Genomic DNA, 13,175 nt, shown 5'->3' with positions numbered 1-13,175 from the left:
CCAAGAACGTTCCACCCCCAGGCCAGCCACTCCCCTCCCTCGGGGGGCGGGACCCCGGCCGGGGCGAGCTGGCTCTGCAGGCTCCGTGCCCCCGCCTCCCGCCCGGACGGGTCAGGGCCTGCACTGCCACCGCCGCCCGCCTGCCTCACCCCTTCCCACAGGCCCTGCATCGTAGGCAGGGGTTCCAGCCCTGACAGGCACGACGGGCCCTGGTGGGGGCCCTGAGCCAGCCTGGGGGCGGGCACCCAGGGGTCAGACAGGAAACGAGAGACACCAGCGGCGCAGGAGGGTGCCTGGGGACCAGCTGCACGGGTGGGACATGCGGGGGGCAGGGGGGCCCCGGGCTCCTGGCCGGGTCAGGCCGAGGGGCAGAAGGGCCTGGGCTCCTGCCAGGGGCCAGAAATGCCCTGGAGCCGGGCGAGGGCGGGTCCTGGCACAGCCGGAGGGGCTGGGGGGGGAGTAGGGAGGGATGGGGGCCCCGTTTAGACAGCACCACAGGCCCTGCACCGACAGCAGACACCTGTCCCCTCGGCTCTGAGTGCGAACTCAGCGTCCGGTGTCCCTGGGCCAAACGCGGGCTGCTCCATCCTGAGCTCCCGGGCCTCCCGCCTCCTCCCTGCAGGGCCCCGGGCTGCGGACATCGCCAGCCCCGCCCTCACTCTGCTCCCTCAGGCAAGGCAGCGCCCGAAAAGCAGTGGGGGGGCTCCCACAGGCTGGGGTCCCAGCTGCTGGGCAAGCATGGCCTTTGTCAACGCCTCTGGCCTCAGTTTCCCATCTGAGGCAGTGAGGCAGGCAGCCCCGAGGACGGAGGGCCATTTGGGGCAGAATGACAGCCGGAAGCAGCCCAGCCCAGGGCCCAGCCCCCGCCCACTCTCCCTCCGGGCTGTGGGGCCGTCAGGGACACGCTGGGCCCCTCGGGGCGCACAGAGCACCCCCCCCCACCCAGCTCTCCTTCACGGCACTGCCAGGCGGCACCGGCCCCGGCTTGTCCCGGAACCTCAGGCTCCCGGGGCCCCGCCACCGGGGGAGGCAGGAGGCAGCCAGCCCAGCCGGCCCGGGGAGCAGCCTTCAGGAGGGGCCTGCACCGCCCCGACCCCAAGCTGCCCCTCCCGCCCCCAGGAACCCACCGCGACCACCTGCTCTGCCCCCGCTCTGGCCCCAGGCGACAGGGACCCGGGTCCCCGAGCGGCCGGAGCAGGTGAGCTCGCCCACCCCACCCGGCGCTGCAGGGTTCCCGCGGGCCGAGGGGACATCCCCTGGGTCCCTGCTCGGCCCCATGCCCAGCGGTTCCCGGACAGGCCGTGGGGCGGGCGTGGGGCCGGGAGCCCTCGGGAACCGGAGCTGGTGTGAAGCCAGCGGCCGGGCCCAGACGGAGCTCCTCGGCCTCGGTCCGAAGAGGCCATCCTGAGCTCCTGAGGCAGGAAACGGCACACGCCTGTGAGGAGGTTGCCATGGCAACTGGCAGGCCCGGGACCGCGCCATGGACGGCGTTAGATGTGCAGTTGCCTCCTCCAGCGCCAGAGCCGGCAGGGGCGGCGGGAGCCGTGAGGAAGGGCACTGCGGCCTCCACAGGTTCACCCACCGGCTCCCGGCAGCTCCTGACGGCGGGCAGGAGGGGAGCCGAGTGAGGGTGGGGGGCCTCCGAGCACAGCGGGGTCCCCCTCCTGCCCGAAGTCAGGCGCGATGTGGCCAGATGTGGCCACAGCTCGGAACCCTGCAGGGAGCGGCGGGAGGCCCTGGAGCTCAGGATGGAGCGCCCCCTTGGTTTGGCCGGGGGACACTGCAGTCCCGCTGGGCGGGGGGTGAGGCTGCACCCCTCTCCCCGTCCCCCACATTCAGTTGCTGTGGCCGCAGCGTGCCGGCCCCGGGCACTCACATCCTGACCCCGGCCGGGCGCTGTCCCTCCAGGGCCTGTGGGTCCAGGGTGCAGAGCGGCGGAGCCGGAGGGAGAGGGTCCCGGGGGCGTGGGCGGGCCAGGGGTCCCCACAGGCCTCCCGAGGGGGCGGGAGAGGAGAAGTCCGAGAGAAACGAAGAGACTTGGGGCCGGGCCAAGGTCAGCGGGGCCGCCGAGCCGGCTCTGGGCATGAGGACGGGGCCACGAGCAGAGGCCTGTGTGGCCTCCAGACCCCGAAGGACCGGAGCTCCCAGGTCCTGCCGGGGGAGGGGGCGGGGGGCGGGGGCTCAGCCTCGTGAGACCTGAGGGGACCCGGACCGCCAGCACCCGGGGCCACCACGCTCACGGTGCTGTCAGGGCAGCAGGAGACAGAGAAGGCAGCTCGGGGTAAGTATGGCCTCTGAGACGGGAAAGAACACGCCTCTTCAGGGAGTTCATCCCTGGCCTCGTGCCCCTGGCCTCCGGGCCGGAGGGGCCGTGGCTGGGAGGGCAGCCACTGAGGGGCGGGGCTGGCAGGCCAGGGCACCGGTGGTTCTCCGTCCTGCAGCTCAGAGCCCGCCCCGCAGCCAGCACACTCCGGCTGCCCTGGGACCCACCCCTCACCCCGCAGAGGGAGCTGGAGGGCCCCTCCTCTCTCACCCCCCAGCAGGCACTGCAGCGTGCCCACAGGTGCCAGCCCCCATGCCAGGGCCCAGGGGTCAGGCAGGGAGGGGAAGCCAATGGGGTGAGGGAGCCCAGGAGAGGTGGGCGGCCCGGGAGGAAGCCAGCAGGGGCATCAGGGAGGCCTCCCGGGTGTCCAGCAGCCGAGTCCGCTCAGACGGGCCCAGAGGCCGCTCCGCTCCACGTGATTGGGGGAGGCGGGGGAGGGGCGGACAGCCCAGGGGGTTGTGCAGGTTGTAGGCTGTGCTCTCCGCCCCTCTGAAGGCCAGGCCTGGGCCGGGTACCGCGGACAGCTGGCCATCAGAAGGAGCCCGTGGCCCTAACCGGTGTGGCTCAGTGGGAGAGCGTTGGCCTGCAGACTGAAAGGTCCCAGGTTCGATTCCAGTCAAGGGCATGTACCTAGGCTGTAGGCACATCCGGTGGGAGGAGTGCAAGAGGCAGCTGATTGTTTCTCTCCCATTGTTGTTTCTGACTATCTCTCTCCCTTCCTCTCTGTAAAAAAATCAATAAGACATATTAAAAAAAAAAAAAAAAAAGGAAGAAGAAGAAGGAGGAGGAGGAGGAGGGGGAGGAGGAGGAGGAGGAGTGGGGGGAGGAGGAGGGGGAGGGAGGAGGAGGAGGAGGAGGAGGAGGAGGAGAGGGAGGGGGAGGAGGAGGAGGAGGAGGAGGAGGAGGAGGGGGAGGGGGAGGAGGAGGAGGAGGAGGAGGAGGAGGAGAAGGAGCCCGTGGACCCTCCGCTCACAAAGGAGGCTTTGCAGCGACACCCGGCGGGTACGGCTCAGAACGCTCAGGGTTTCCCTTGGGGCTGGGTGAGCGAGCTTTCCCCATTGGACCTCTGTCCACCCTGCCCCACGGCCACCGCCCACTCTCAGGCTGTCTGAAGGGCACATCTTTCTGGTCCGTCCAACATCCAACCGGAGCGCACCCAGCTGTGCTGGTGCAATATCGCCCCCTGGTGGCTGCTCCAGACACTGACCCAGCAGAGAAGGGAGCCAGGGAGCACGTGCACTAAGGAGGCTGGAAGGTCCCCCATCGGTGGTTTCCGGGGCAACCATGGAAACCAGAGTGGGTGGCCTAGAAACCCTTGGGCAGGCATCACTCGCACTGGATTCCCCAGGTCCCCGGTGCACCCACGGGTCCACAGGGCAGGGGTCAGTTCTGGGTCCCCTGAGCCCCAGGCACAGGCACAGACGTGGCCCAGGGTCGAGTGAATGTCACGTTTTCAGGAAGCACCTGCCGAACGGCCCTTGGCTGTGGCAGGCGGTGGGGGGAAGGGGTCCGGGAAGGAGCAGCCCCCAGCAGGGCACGGCCTTCAGGCGGGAGGTGGTCCGGCCCCGGGCCAGAGGCTGGCAGGGCTGTGCCCGGGGCCAGGGCAGAAGGAGCCAGGCCTTGAGCAGAGGGTGCCGCCCGCACTGCCAAAGCCCAGGCAGGAGGCCAGGCACCACCGAGGTCAGGCCGTCGAGGTGAGGGCCCCAAGGGGCCCGAGCAGAACCCAGCGGCAGGGGCATGCAAGTGTTCCTGAAGGCGGAGCACCCAGGGCCAGGCCAGGGGAGCCCCTCACGTCCGCCCAGGCCCACGCCCAGCGCCGCGCGGTGGTGACAGACCGTCAGGGCTGAAGCCGAGGAGGCTGAGGGCTCGCGGGCCGTCACAGACACCTGCCCGCCGCCGGTGACTGAGGCCCCGGAGAGATGGAGACGCTGGGGACCTGCCCAGGCCACCGCCGTGGGGCCGGCCCCATGACTGCCAGCGGCCCGGAGAGTGGACGGCCCGAGGACAGCGGGGAGGGACACACGGGCCAGGGCGCCTCTCGCAGCCGCCGCGCCCCCCTGCCCGCGCCCGGAGTTCTGTTTACGCTGAACCTTATCAGGTCTGTTTATACAAATCAGCTCCAAAAATGTGGAAGTGGGGCTTTTCCATGTGTTTCCCAGAAAAGAGACAAAACGTAAAAGGGCCAGAAGGAGCCAAGAACATTCCTCGGTTCCCCAACGTCCAGGTCTCCGCTCCCCCTCCGAGGCCTCGCTCCGGGACGGCTCGGCTCTGGCTCAGCAGCCGGCTGCAGCGGGGGCCGGCGCCCCACGCCGGGGGGAAGCTTGGGAAAGGCTCCTACCCTCAGCCCACGTCTTCTGTGTGCGCGCGTGGGCATGCATGCTTACGTGTGCACATGTGGATCGGCATCTGTACACTAAGTATGTGTGTATATGTGTGTACTCGTATGTGTCGTGTGTGCACGTGTGTTGTGTGCATATATTGTGTGTGTGTGCAAATGTGTGTGCATTGTGTGCATGAGCATGAGTTGCAAGAGCACCCTGTGCACGTGTGCACCAGTGCATGTGCCTGTGTGTGTTGTGCATGCGTGAGCATGTGTGCCTGCGCACACAGATGTGTCCGTGTGTGCGTGCATGCGTGCGTGCACATCTCTGTGTCCTAGATGACAGCTCTTGGCTGAGCTCCAGCGCCTGGATCGAGGCCCTGCTGCCCCCAGCCCCCGGGGTAGAGCGGGCTGGACACGCCTGCCCTCCGGCCAGCTGAGCCCCCGCACACCGGCCCCATCCCGCACACCGGCCCGGCCCGCACACCGGCCCCATCCCGCACACCGGCCCCATCCCGCACACCGGCCCCATCCCGCACACCGGCCCGGCCCGCACACCGGCCCCATCCCGCACACCGGCCCCATCCCGCACACCGGCCCCATCCCACACACCGGCCCCATCCCGCACACCGGCCCGGCCCGGACAGCAGCCAGGGCAGCAGCCCCGGGGCTGGCTCCTGAGCGGGCAAGGCCGCAGGCGGGCGAGCAGCTTGCCCCGCCCAAGACTCGCCCTGGGTCATCGGCTCATCTTCCTGCGAGCCCCCAGGCCTACCCCCCGGCCCACAGGGCGCTTTCTGAGGCCTCCCGGGCCCGCACAGCAGAGGGCATGTGTGGGCACGCACGCACCCCGCCCCTCCCCGGGGCCTGTGCCGCCCGCCGAACCTCCATCACTCAGAGCCACTGGGGGCAGGTCCGCGCAGGCCCGGAGCTGTGGCCTGGGGACAGGTTAGGAGGCTGTCCAGGCGCAGAGCCCCCCACAGAGCGGCTGCCCGGCCCGGCCCGGCCCGGCCCGGCCCGCAGCGCGGGCAGTGATGGACGTGAGTGAGTGAGGAGGGAGTGAGTGAACCAGTACCGTGCACTGGTTCCACAACCCCCCCTCCCCATTGCCCTGGGACCCCGTCAGGTTCTCGTCCTCTGCTTCCCACTGTGTCCCTCAGGCCTCAGCCGGGACACCAGGTGCTGCCGGCGGGACTGGCGTCAGGAGCCGGTCAGGACGTGCAGGAGCCGGCCACTCTGTTCCGGGCGGTCACCAGTGACACGAAATCCCAGGCAGCCCCCTACGCCTGCTCTGGCCTCTCCCTGCCACCAGGGGGAGCCAGTGGGCCGTCCTGACCTTGCAGGCAGGGGAGGAGGCGGGGCCGTGCTGGGGCAGGAGCCCGCCCAGGAGGGTCTGCGAGGCCTAGCCTGCCTGTGCTGCGCTCCCAGAGTGCGGGGCTGGGGAAAGTTCTGGAAGGGCGGGCAGGGCGTGGGGGCGGGAGCACCGCCAGCTGGCTCTGCACTGAGAGGCGGAGGGAGGCAGGTGAACTGGGGGCCAGCAGGTGTGTGAGTGAGCCGCCACGTCATTCATTTGTTCATTCATTCGTTCGTCCACTCACTCATTCCAACAGCAGAACCCGGGGTCCCGCAGCACAGGGGGAGGGGCCTGGGCACAGCGCCCTCTCTCCTGAGCCCTGTGACCCGGGCTGCCTGGGGAGCCTCCCCACCCTCCCATGGAACCCCCGTCGGAAGCTCCCTGCGTCCTGCCCCAAACCGAGGAGTGACGTCCCCCCACTCCCCCGCTGCTCCGGCCCCACAGTCACAGCCTGGCCGCCCCCGCCCCGCCCCGCCCGCCCTGTTATCAGCGGGCCTGGCTCCGTGATGCTGCCCAGGCCCCCTGGCCGCCTGGCCTGGGCAGGGCGGCTGCTCTGGAATGCAGCCTGGAGGCCGGGACCAGGCTCCCCCTCAGGACCCTCATTAATCTCCCTGGGAGGGAGGCGGGCGGGGAGGGAGACGGGCGGAGAGGGAGACGGGCGGAGAGGGAGATGGGTGTGGCCGGGACCCTGAGAGCGGCCAGCATCACGTCCCCCGGACTCTGCCCGCCAGCCAGGCTCCGGGCGGCCAGCGCCCACCTCCCCCAGGCTGTGGGCACAGCAGCGGGGGAGGCGGGAGGGCCGCCCTGCAGGGTCACCCCAGGGCGCCCCACAGCCTGCCCTGGTGCTGCACTAAGGGCCGGGTGGGTGTGTGCCAGGCACAGGGGTCCGGGCTGGGGGCAGGTTCTGGAGGGGGGGCGGGTCTGACAGGCAGCGCCCACTCTGGCGGGAGCAGGGAGGCTTGCTCTTCACACACGCTTTCTCGGGGGCCGGGAGGGTCTCCCCAGCACAGGGATACCCCGTCCACGCTGCCCGCCAGCCCCCCGCTGCCCTCCCTCTCATGGAAGGCCGGGGGCCGGCCGCCTGGTGAGGATGTCCCGGCCGGGCTCACCACCAGCGCCATAAGCATGGGGCCTCCGGGGTGACTTTGCCCTCTGCCCCCGGCGGGGAAGGCCGGGAGGGAGGCGAGGACAGCGCAGCGCCCCCTCCCCTCGCTGGGCCCGGTCTTTCCGCTGAGAGCAGAGCCGCTGCCTGGCTCCACTCCGCCCGGCTGCCCGGGAAGGTCTGGCCGAGGCCGACAGACCCTCAGTGACCATCCCCCCGGCCGGAGGCGGCCTGGGACCCCCACAGGGACCCTGGGCAGCACGGGCCCCCAGGCACCACCAAGCTCCCCAACCCCACGCAGCGTCCCCGGCACCCAGCCTGCCCGGCCGCGCTGCCCGCCAACTGCGCCATCACTGACCCCGGCACCCAGCCTGGGGGCGGGGAGAGGAGGCCCCCAGCCAGCGGGGCCTTTTCACCCAGGCTGGGAAGGGGCGTGGAGCAGGCGGGCAGGACAGGTGGCCCAGGGGCAGGGTCACAGGTCACAGGATCCTTTCACACACAGAGGGCGGGGCCTCTAGCCAGGGGAGCCCTGGAGAGGATGAGGCCGTGACCTCTGACCCTGAGCCTCTATCCTGCCTGGACAGCAGGCCCCAGAGGGCGGGGGCCATGGGAGACGCCCAGCCGGGGCCGTGGGGGGAGGCAGGGGAGCCTCAGCCCTGCACGCCTGGCGGCCTGGCGTCTGCCGCCTCCCGCCCAGATCGTCCCCGAATCCAGGCGGGAAGGCCCACGCCCCCTCTGCGCACAGCAGCCGGGGCACAGCCCCCGGAGGACAGAGCGCCTTTGTGGGGGCGGGGGGGGGGGGGGGACCTGGCAATTAACGTTCACCGGCCACACCAGGCCCCGCCAGCCGCGCTCCGAGCCGGGAGAGCAGCTGGGCTCTGGTGTGGGCTGTCCCCCCACTTCGCCGCCCCAGTGGGGAGCAGACCGTCTGCAGCCCGCCCCGCCCCGGGACCCAGGCCCAGCGGCCTCCTGCCCTCCCTCCCGCCCCAGCGCCTGGCCCTCCCTCCCGCCCCAGCGCCTGGCGGGCGGGGCGGCCAGGCTGAGGGGCAGAGGGGCACCTGCCCATAGGGGTGCCTGTCACAGCCGCCCTCTCCCCCTCTCACCCCGGCGGTCTGCACCCGGGAGACGGGGTCTGTCCTCAAAGGCGGGTGCGGGCAGCCGATGGGGCGTGTGCAAAGCCCCCCGCTGCTCTGCCCTCTCGGGCGGGGAGCGAGCAGAAGGGGGCGAGGGGCCTGGTGAGTGCCCCCCCGGGAGCGGACAGCCAGGCCCGGGCGGGTGTGCCCAGGGCGGGCGCCCAGACCAGCAGCAGCGCCCAAGGGCAGCCTCAGGGCCGGTCAGAAACGGGCGCCCTGAGCCCAAGCCGGGGCTCCGCCCGCCTGGCACCTCCTGCTCGTGGCTCCACGCCCAGTGTCTCCCCATCATCCGCCCACACCCCACCTCCACCCTGCACCCTGCACCCCACCTCCATCCGCACCCACCTCCACCCTTCACCCTGCACCCCCACTTCCATCACACCCCCACCTCCACCCGCACCCCACCTCCACCCTTCACCCCCACCTCCACCCGCACCCCACCTCCATCCGCACCCACCTCCACCCTTCACCCTGCACCCCACCTCCATCTGCACCCACCTCCACCCTTCACCCTGCACCCCCACTTCCATCACACCCCCACCTCCACCCGCACCCCACCTCCACCCGCATCCCACCTCCATCCGCACCCACCTCCATCCTTCACCCTGCACCCCACCTCCATCCGCACCCCCACCTCCACCCGCACCCCCACCTCCACCCACACCCCCACCTCCACCCGCACCCCCACCTCCACCCGCACCCCCACCTCCACCCGCACCCCCACCTCCATCCACACCCACCTCCACCCTCACCCTGCACCCCACCTCCATCCGCACCCCCACCTCCACCCTTCACCCCCACCCCCACCTCCACCCGCACCCACCTCCACCCTTCACCCCACCTCCACCCTTCACCCCACCTCCACCTCCAAGCCGCCCACACAGGCCTCTGGTGCTCTCAGGCAGAAAGCCCTGGGCTGGGAGGTGGGAAGTGGGAGGGGGAGGGGGGAGGGGGATGGGGGGAGGGGGAGGGGGGAGGGGAGAGGAGGGAGAGGGAAGGGTTAGGGCGGGAGGGAGGGGGGAAGTGGGAGTGGAGCAGAGCGGGAGGCAGCCCTCTGGAGGGGAGCCTGGGGGGGGCCAGGGCTCTTTGGGGCTCCCTCCCCCTCTGCTCACCATCCACTAGCAGATCCCCCCCCCCCCCCCCGCTTTTGTTCAAGTGAGAGAATTTGGGGAACCAGGGAAAAACGTGGTTTTTATTTTCAAAACTGGAACCAATTATCGCCGGGGTTAGTTAACATGCCCGGCGCGCGGAGACCGGCCCGGACAGAGGGGCCAGGGGGCTGGACGGAGACCGGCCTGGACAGAGGGGCCAAGGGGCTGGACGGAGACCGGCCTGGACAGAGGGGCCAGGCCGCCAGGGGGCTGGACGGAGACCGGCCTGGACAGAGGGGCCAGGGGGCTGGACGGAGACCGGCCTGGACAGAGGGGCCAGGGGGCTGGACGGAGACCGGCCGGGACAGAGGGGCCAGGGGGCTGGACGGAGACCGGCCTGGACAGAGGGGCCAGGGGGCTGGACGGAGACCGGCCCGGACAGAGGGGCCAGGGGGCTGGACGGAGACCGGCCCGGACAGAGGGGCCAGGGGGCTGGACGGAGACCGGCCCGGACGGAGGGGCCAGGGGGCTGGACGGAGACCGGCCCGGACGGAGGGGCCAGGGGGCTGGACGGAGACCGGCCTGGACAGAGGGGCCAGGCCGCCAGGGGGCTGGACAGAGACCGGCCCGGACAGAGGGGCCAGGCCGCCAGGGGCTGGACGGAGACCGGCCCGGACGGAGGGGCCAGGCCGCCAGGGGGCTGGACGGAGACCGGCCCGGACGGAGGGGCCAGGCCGCCAGGGGGCTGAGGGGAGGAAGGGGTGGCTGACCCCACACGGTGCCCACACTCCCCCGCCCCTCACACCACAGCTAGGCCCGTGGCTCAGAGCGGCTCCGGGCCAGGCCGGCGGGAGGGGACGGTGGGGCCGGGCCCTCGGGTGTCGCTGCCACTTCCTCAGAGGACGTGACCGAGGACAGGCCGCTCCAGAGCCACCCCTCTGCGCCCGTGCACCCCCCCACACACACACACACAGGCACACACGCGCGCACACACGCGCACACACGCGCGCACACACGCACACACACAGGCACACACACGCGCGCACACACGCAGGCACACACACACACGCACACACGCACACACGCAGGCACACACACGCGCGCACACACGCACACACGCGCGCACACACACAGGCACACACACGCAGGCACACACACACACACACGCACACACACACAGGCACACACACGTGCACACACGCGCGCGCACACACACACACACACACGCACAGACCCACAGCCCAGCTGCAGCCCGGTCCGGCCCCAGGGCTGTGCTTCCGACGGAACCCCCTCTGGCAGCCGGAAAGAGCCGGAAGGTCCTCGGAGCACCGCTGGCCCCCGCCCCCTAAGGACAGCCCGCGAGGAGGCGTGGCCATCCCGCCGGCCCAGCCCGCTCCGGGTGGTCACCGTGGGCAGCCCAGACAGGCGAGCGGGGACTCAACCTCCGGGAGTCCATCCCCTCCTCACCCCACCCCACCCACCGGACACGGAGCCCAGCTCAGAACAGAAGCTCCGGAGCCATCGGAGCGGCCAGCCGGCCCCTGTCCAGCTCGGCCGGGCGCTGGGCGGGCACCGCTCATGAACACGCAGGACCAGCCCCGTGCAGGCCCCCCCTCCTGCCGGCTCCCGCCCCCACAACTTCCTGGTCCCCGGCTGCCCGCTGGGCGCCCGCAGTGTGGACGCTCCGCTCAGGATGCGGCCGCCGTCCACCCGCCGTCCACCCGGAAGGAGCCCGGGCTCCCAGAGGCCAGTTCAAAGCCCCGGAACCCGGGAGTGTGGGCGTGGGGCGGGGGGCCTGAGAGCCAGCTCCCGCCCGTCACTCCTGCCAGCCCCGGGCCAGCCCCCAGCACCGCGGCCACGGGCGCTCACAGGAGCTCCTGGCAGTTCCTCCGCGGGTGCGCCCGGACGGAAACGCCGGCCCCCACGCTTCTCTACGCCCGTCCGACCGGAGCGCCCGCTGGCATCTCCCCAAACTCGGTTTCCTGGGCGTACACCGAGGACACGGAGCTCGGAGACCCTGGGCCGAGCCGTCCTGACCGCCCGGGGACCCCACGGTCCCTGCCCGTCCCTGCGCTGCTGTCCCACCCACAGAGGGCACAGGGGCCCTAAGTGATGGGCGCAGAGGCGTCTGAGTCACTGGGGGGCCTTGGAGAACGACAGTCACCGGGCTCTGGCCCACACAGGCCCGCCCTCGGCCGGAGCCCAGAGCCGGTGGAGGTGCACTCACCGAACTGGCAGCGGGCGCCCTGGAAGCCGGGGGCACAGCGGCACCGCGCGGCGGAGCCGGGCACGCAGCTGCCGCCGTGAAGGCAGAGGCCGGCGCCGCACTCGGCTGCGGAGAGAGAGGAGGCCGTGAGCCCGCCTGCAGGACCCGTCCCAGCCCCACCACAAAGTCACCCATGGGAGAGGGCTCAGGCGTGGAAGGGACCCAGGCCTCCCCACCGCAGCCAGGACCACACCCGAGGGCTGAGCCCCCAAACCGGGAGGTCACTGGACCCAGCTCTGCTGCCCTGGCTCACACACTGCCCCCCCATGGCCGCATGTGGTCAAGGTCCAGTGGACCCGCTGGTGGCTTCCCCCCCACAGCGACCCCCGACGGACCAAAGCACTTAGGGGTCAGCAGCTCGTTTCACGGCCCCTCACGCGAAAGGGTGAGAGCAGCCACCCGTCCCACCACCTTCCTCACCTCCACGTTCCTCAGAGACACTCAGATGTGGAGTAAATGCTGCTGAATGAGTGAACCAGTGGATAAGCGAATGAGTGAGTGAATGAATGAGTGAATGAATAAATGAATGAGTGACTGAATGAGTGAATGAATGAATAAATGAACAGTGATGAATGAATAAATGAGTTAATGAATGAGTGAATGGATGATGGGTGAATGAGTGAACAAATGAGTGGGCGAATGAGTGAATGAAAGTAAAGAAATGAATGAATGAGGAAATGAATGAATGAATGAGTGAATTAGTGAGTGATCAAGTGAATGAATGAGTGAATAGATAAGCGGGTGAATAAATGAGTGATTGAATGAATGAATGAATGAGTGAATGAATGAGGGAGGGAATGATGAGGGAATGGATGAGTGAATGAGTGAATGGATGAGTGAATGAGTGAATGAATGAGGGAGGGAATGATAAGTGAATGGATGAATGAATGAGTGAATGGATGAGTGGATGAGTGAATGAATGAGGGAGAGAATGATGAGTGAATGAGTGAGTGAATGAGGGAGTGAATGAATGAGTGAATGAATGAGGGAAGGAATAAGTAAATGGATGAGTGAATGAGTGAATGAATAAGGGAGGGAATGATGAGTGAATGGATGAGTGAATGAGTGAATGAATGAGGGAGGGAATGATGAGTGAATGGATGAGTGAATGAGTGAGTGAATGAGGGAGGGAATGAATGAATGACGGAATGAATGAGGGAGGGAATGAATGAGTGAATGGATGAGTGAAATGAATGAGGAAGGGAATGATGAGTGAATGGATGAGTGAATGGATGAGTGAATGAGTGAATGAGGGAGGGAATGATGAGTGAATGGGTGAATGGATGAGTGAATGAATGAGGGAGGGAATGATGAGTGAATGGATGAATGAATGGATGAGTGAATGGGTGAATGGATGAGTGAATGAATGAGGGCGGGAATGATGAGTGAATGAGTGAATGAATGAGGGAATGAATGAGGGAGGGAATGATGAGTGAATGGATGAGTGAATGAGTGAATGGATGAGTGAGTGAATGGATAAGTGAGTGAATGGATGAGTGAATGGATGAGTGAATGAGTGAGGGAGGGAATGATGAGTGAATGGATGAGTGAATGAGTGAATGGATGAGTGAATGAGTGAATGGATGAGT

At 68.6% G+C, this 13,175-nt stretch overlaps 1 protein-coding gene across 1 annotated transcript in view; it reads right to left on the bottom strand.

Moving 5' to 3' along the window:
• MEGF6 (multiple EGF like domains 6) overlaps positions 1-13,175 on the bottom strand; it is a gene marked incomplete at its 3' end in the record, with an annotated part of 54,964 nt that overhangs the window by 27,822 nt on the left and 13,967 nt on the right. The window contains 1 exon segment of the mRNA XM_036441590.2: positions 11,548-11,652. Within this exon segment, the coding sequence (XP_036297483.1) occupies positions 11,548-11,652 (105 nt within the window).

Source organism: Pipistrellus kuhlii, unplaced genomic scaffold (assembly GCF_014108245.1).
Source record: "Pipistrellus kuhlii isolate mPipKuh1 unplaced genomic scaffold, mPipKuh1.p scaffold_m20_p_174, whole genome shotgun sequence".
NCBI classification, from domain to species: Eukaryota; Metazoa; Chordata; class Mammalia; order Chiroptera; family Vespertilionidae; genus Pipistrellus; species Pipistrellus kuhlii.
The sequence above is the reverse complement of the archived record's forward strand: the minus strand, read 5'-3'. Positions and strand labels throughout refer to the sequence as shown.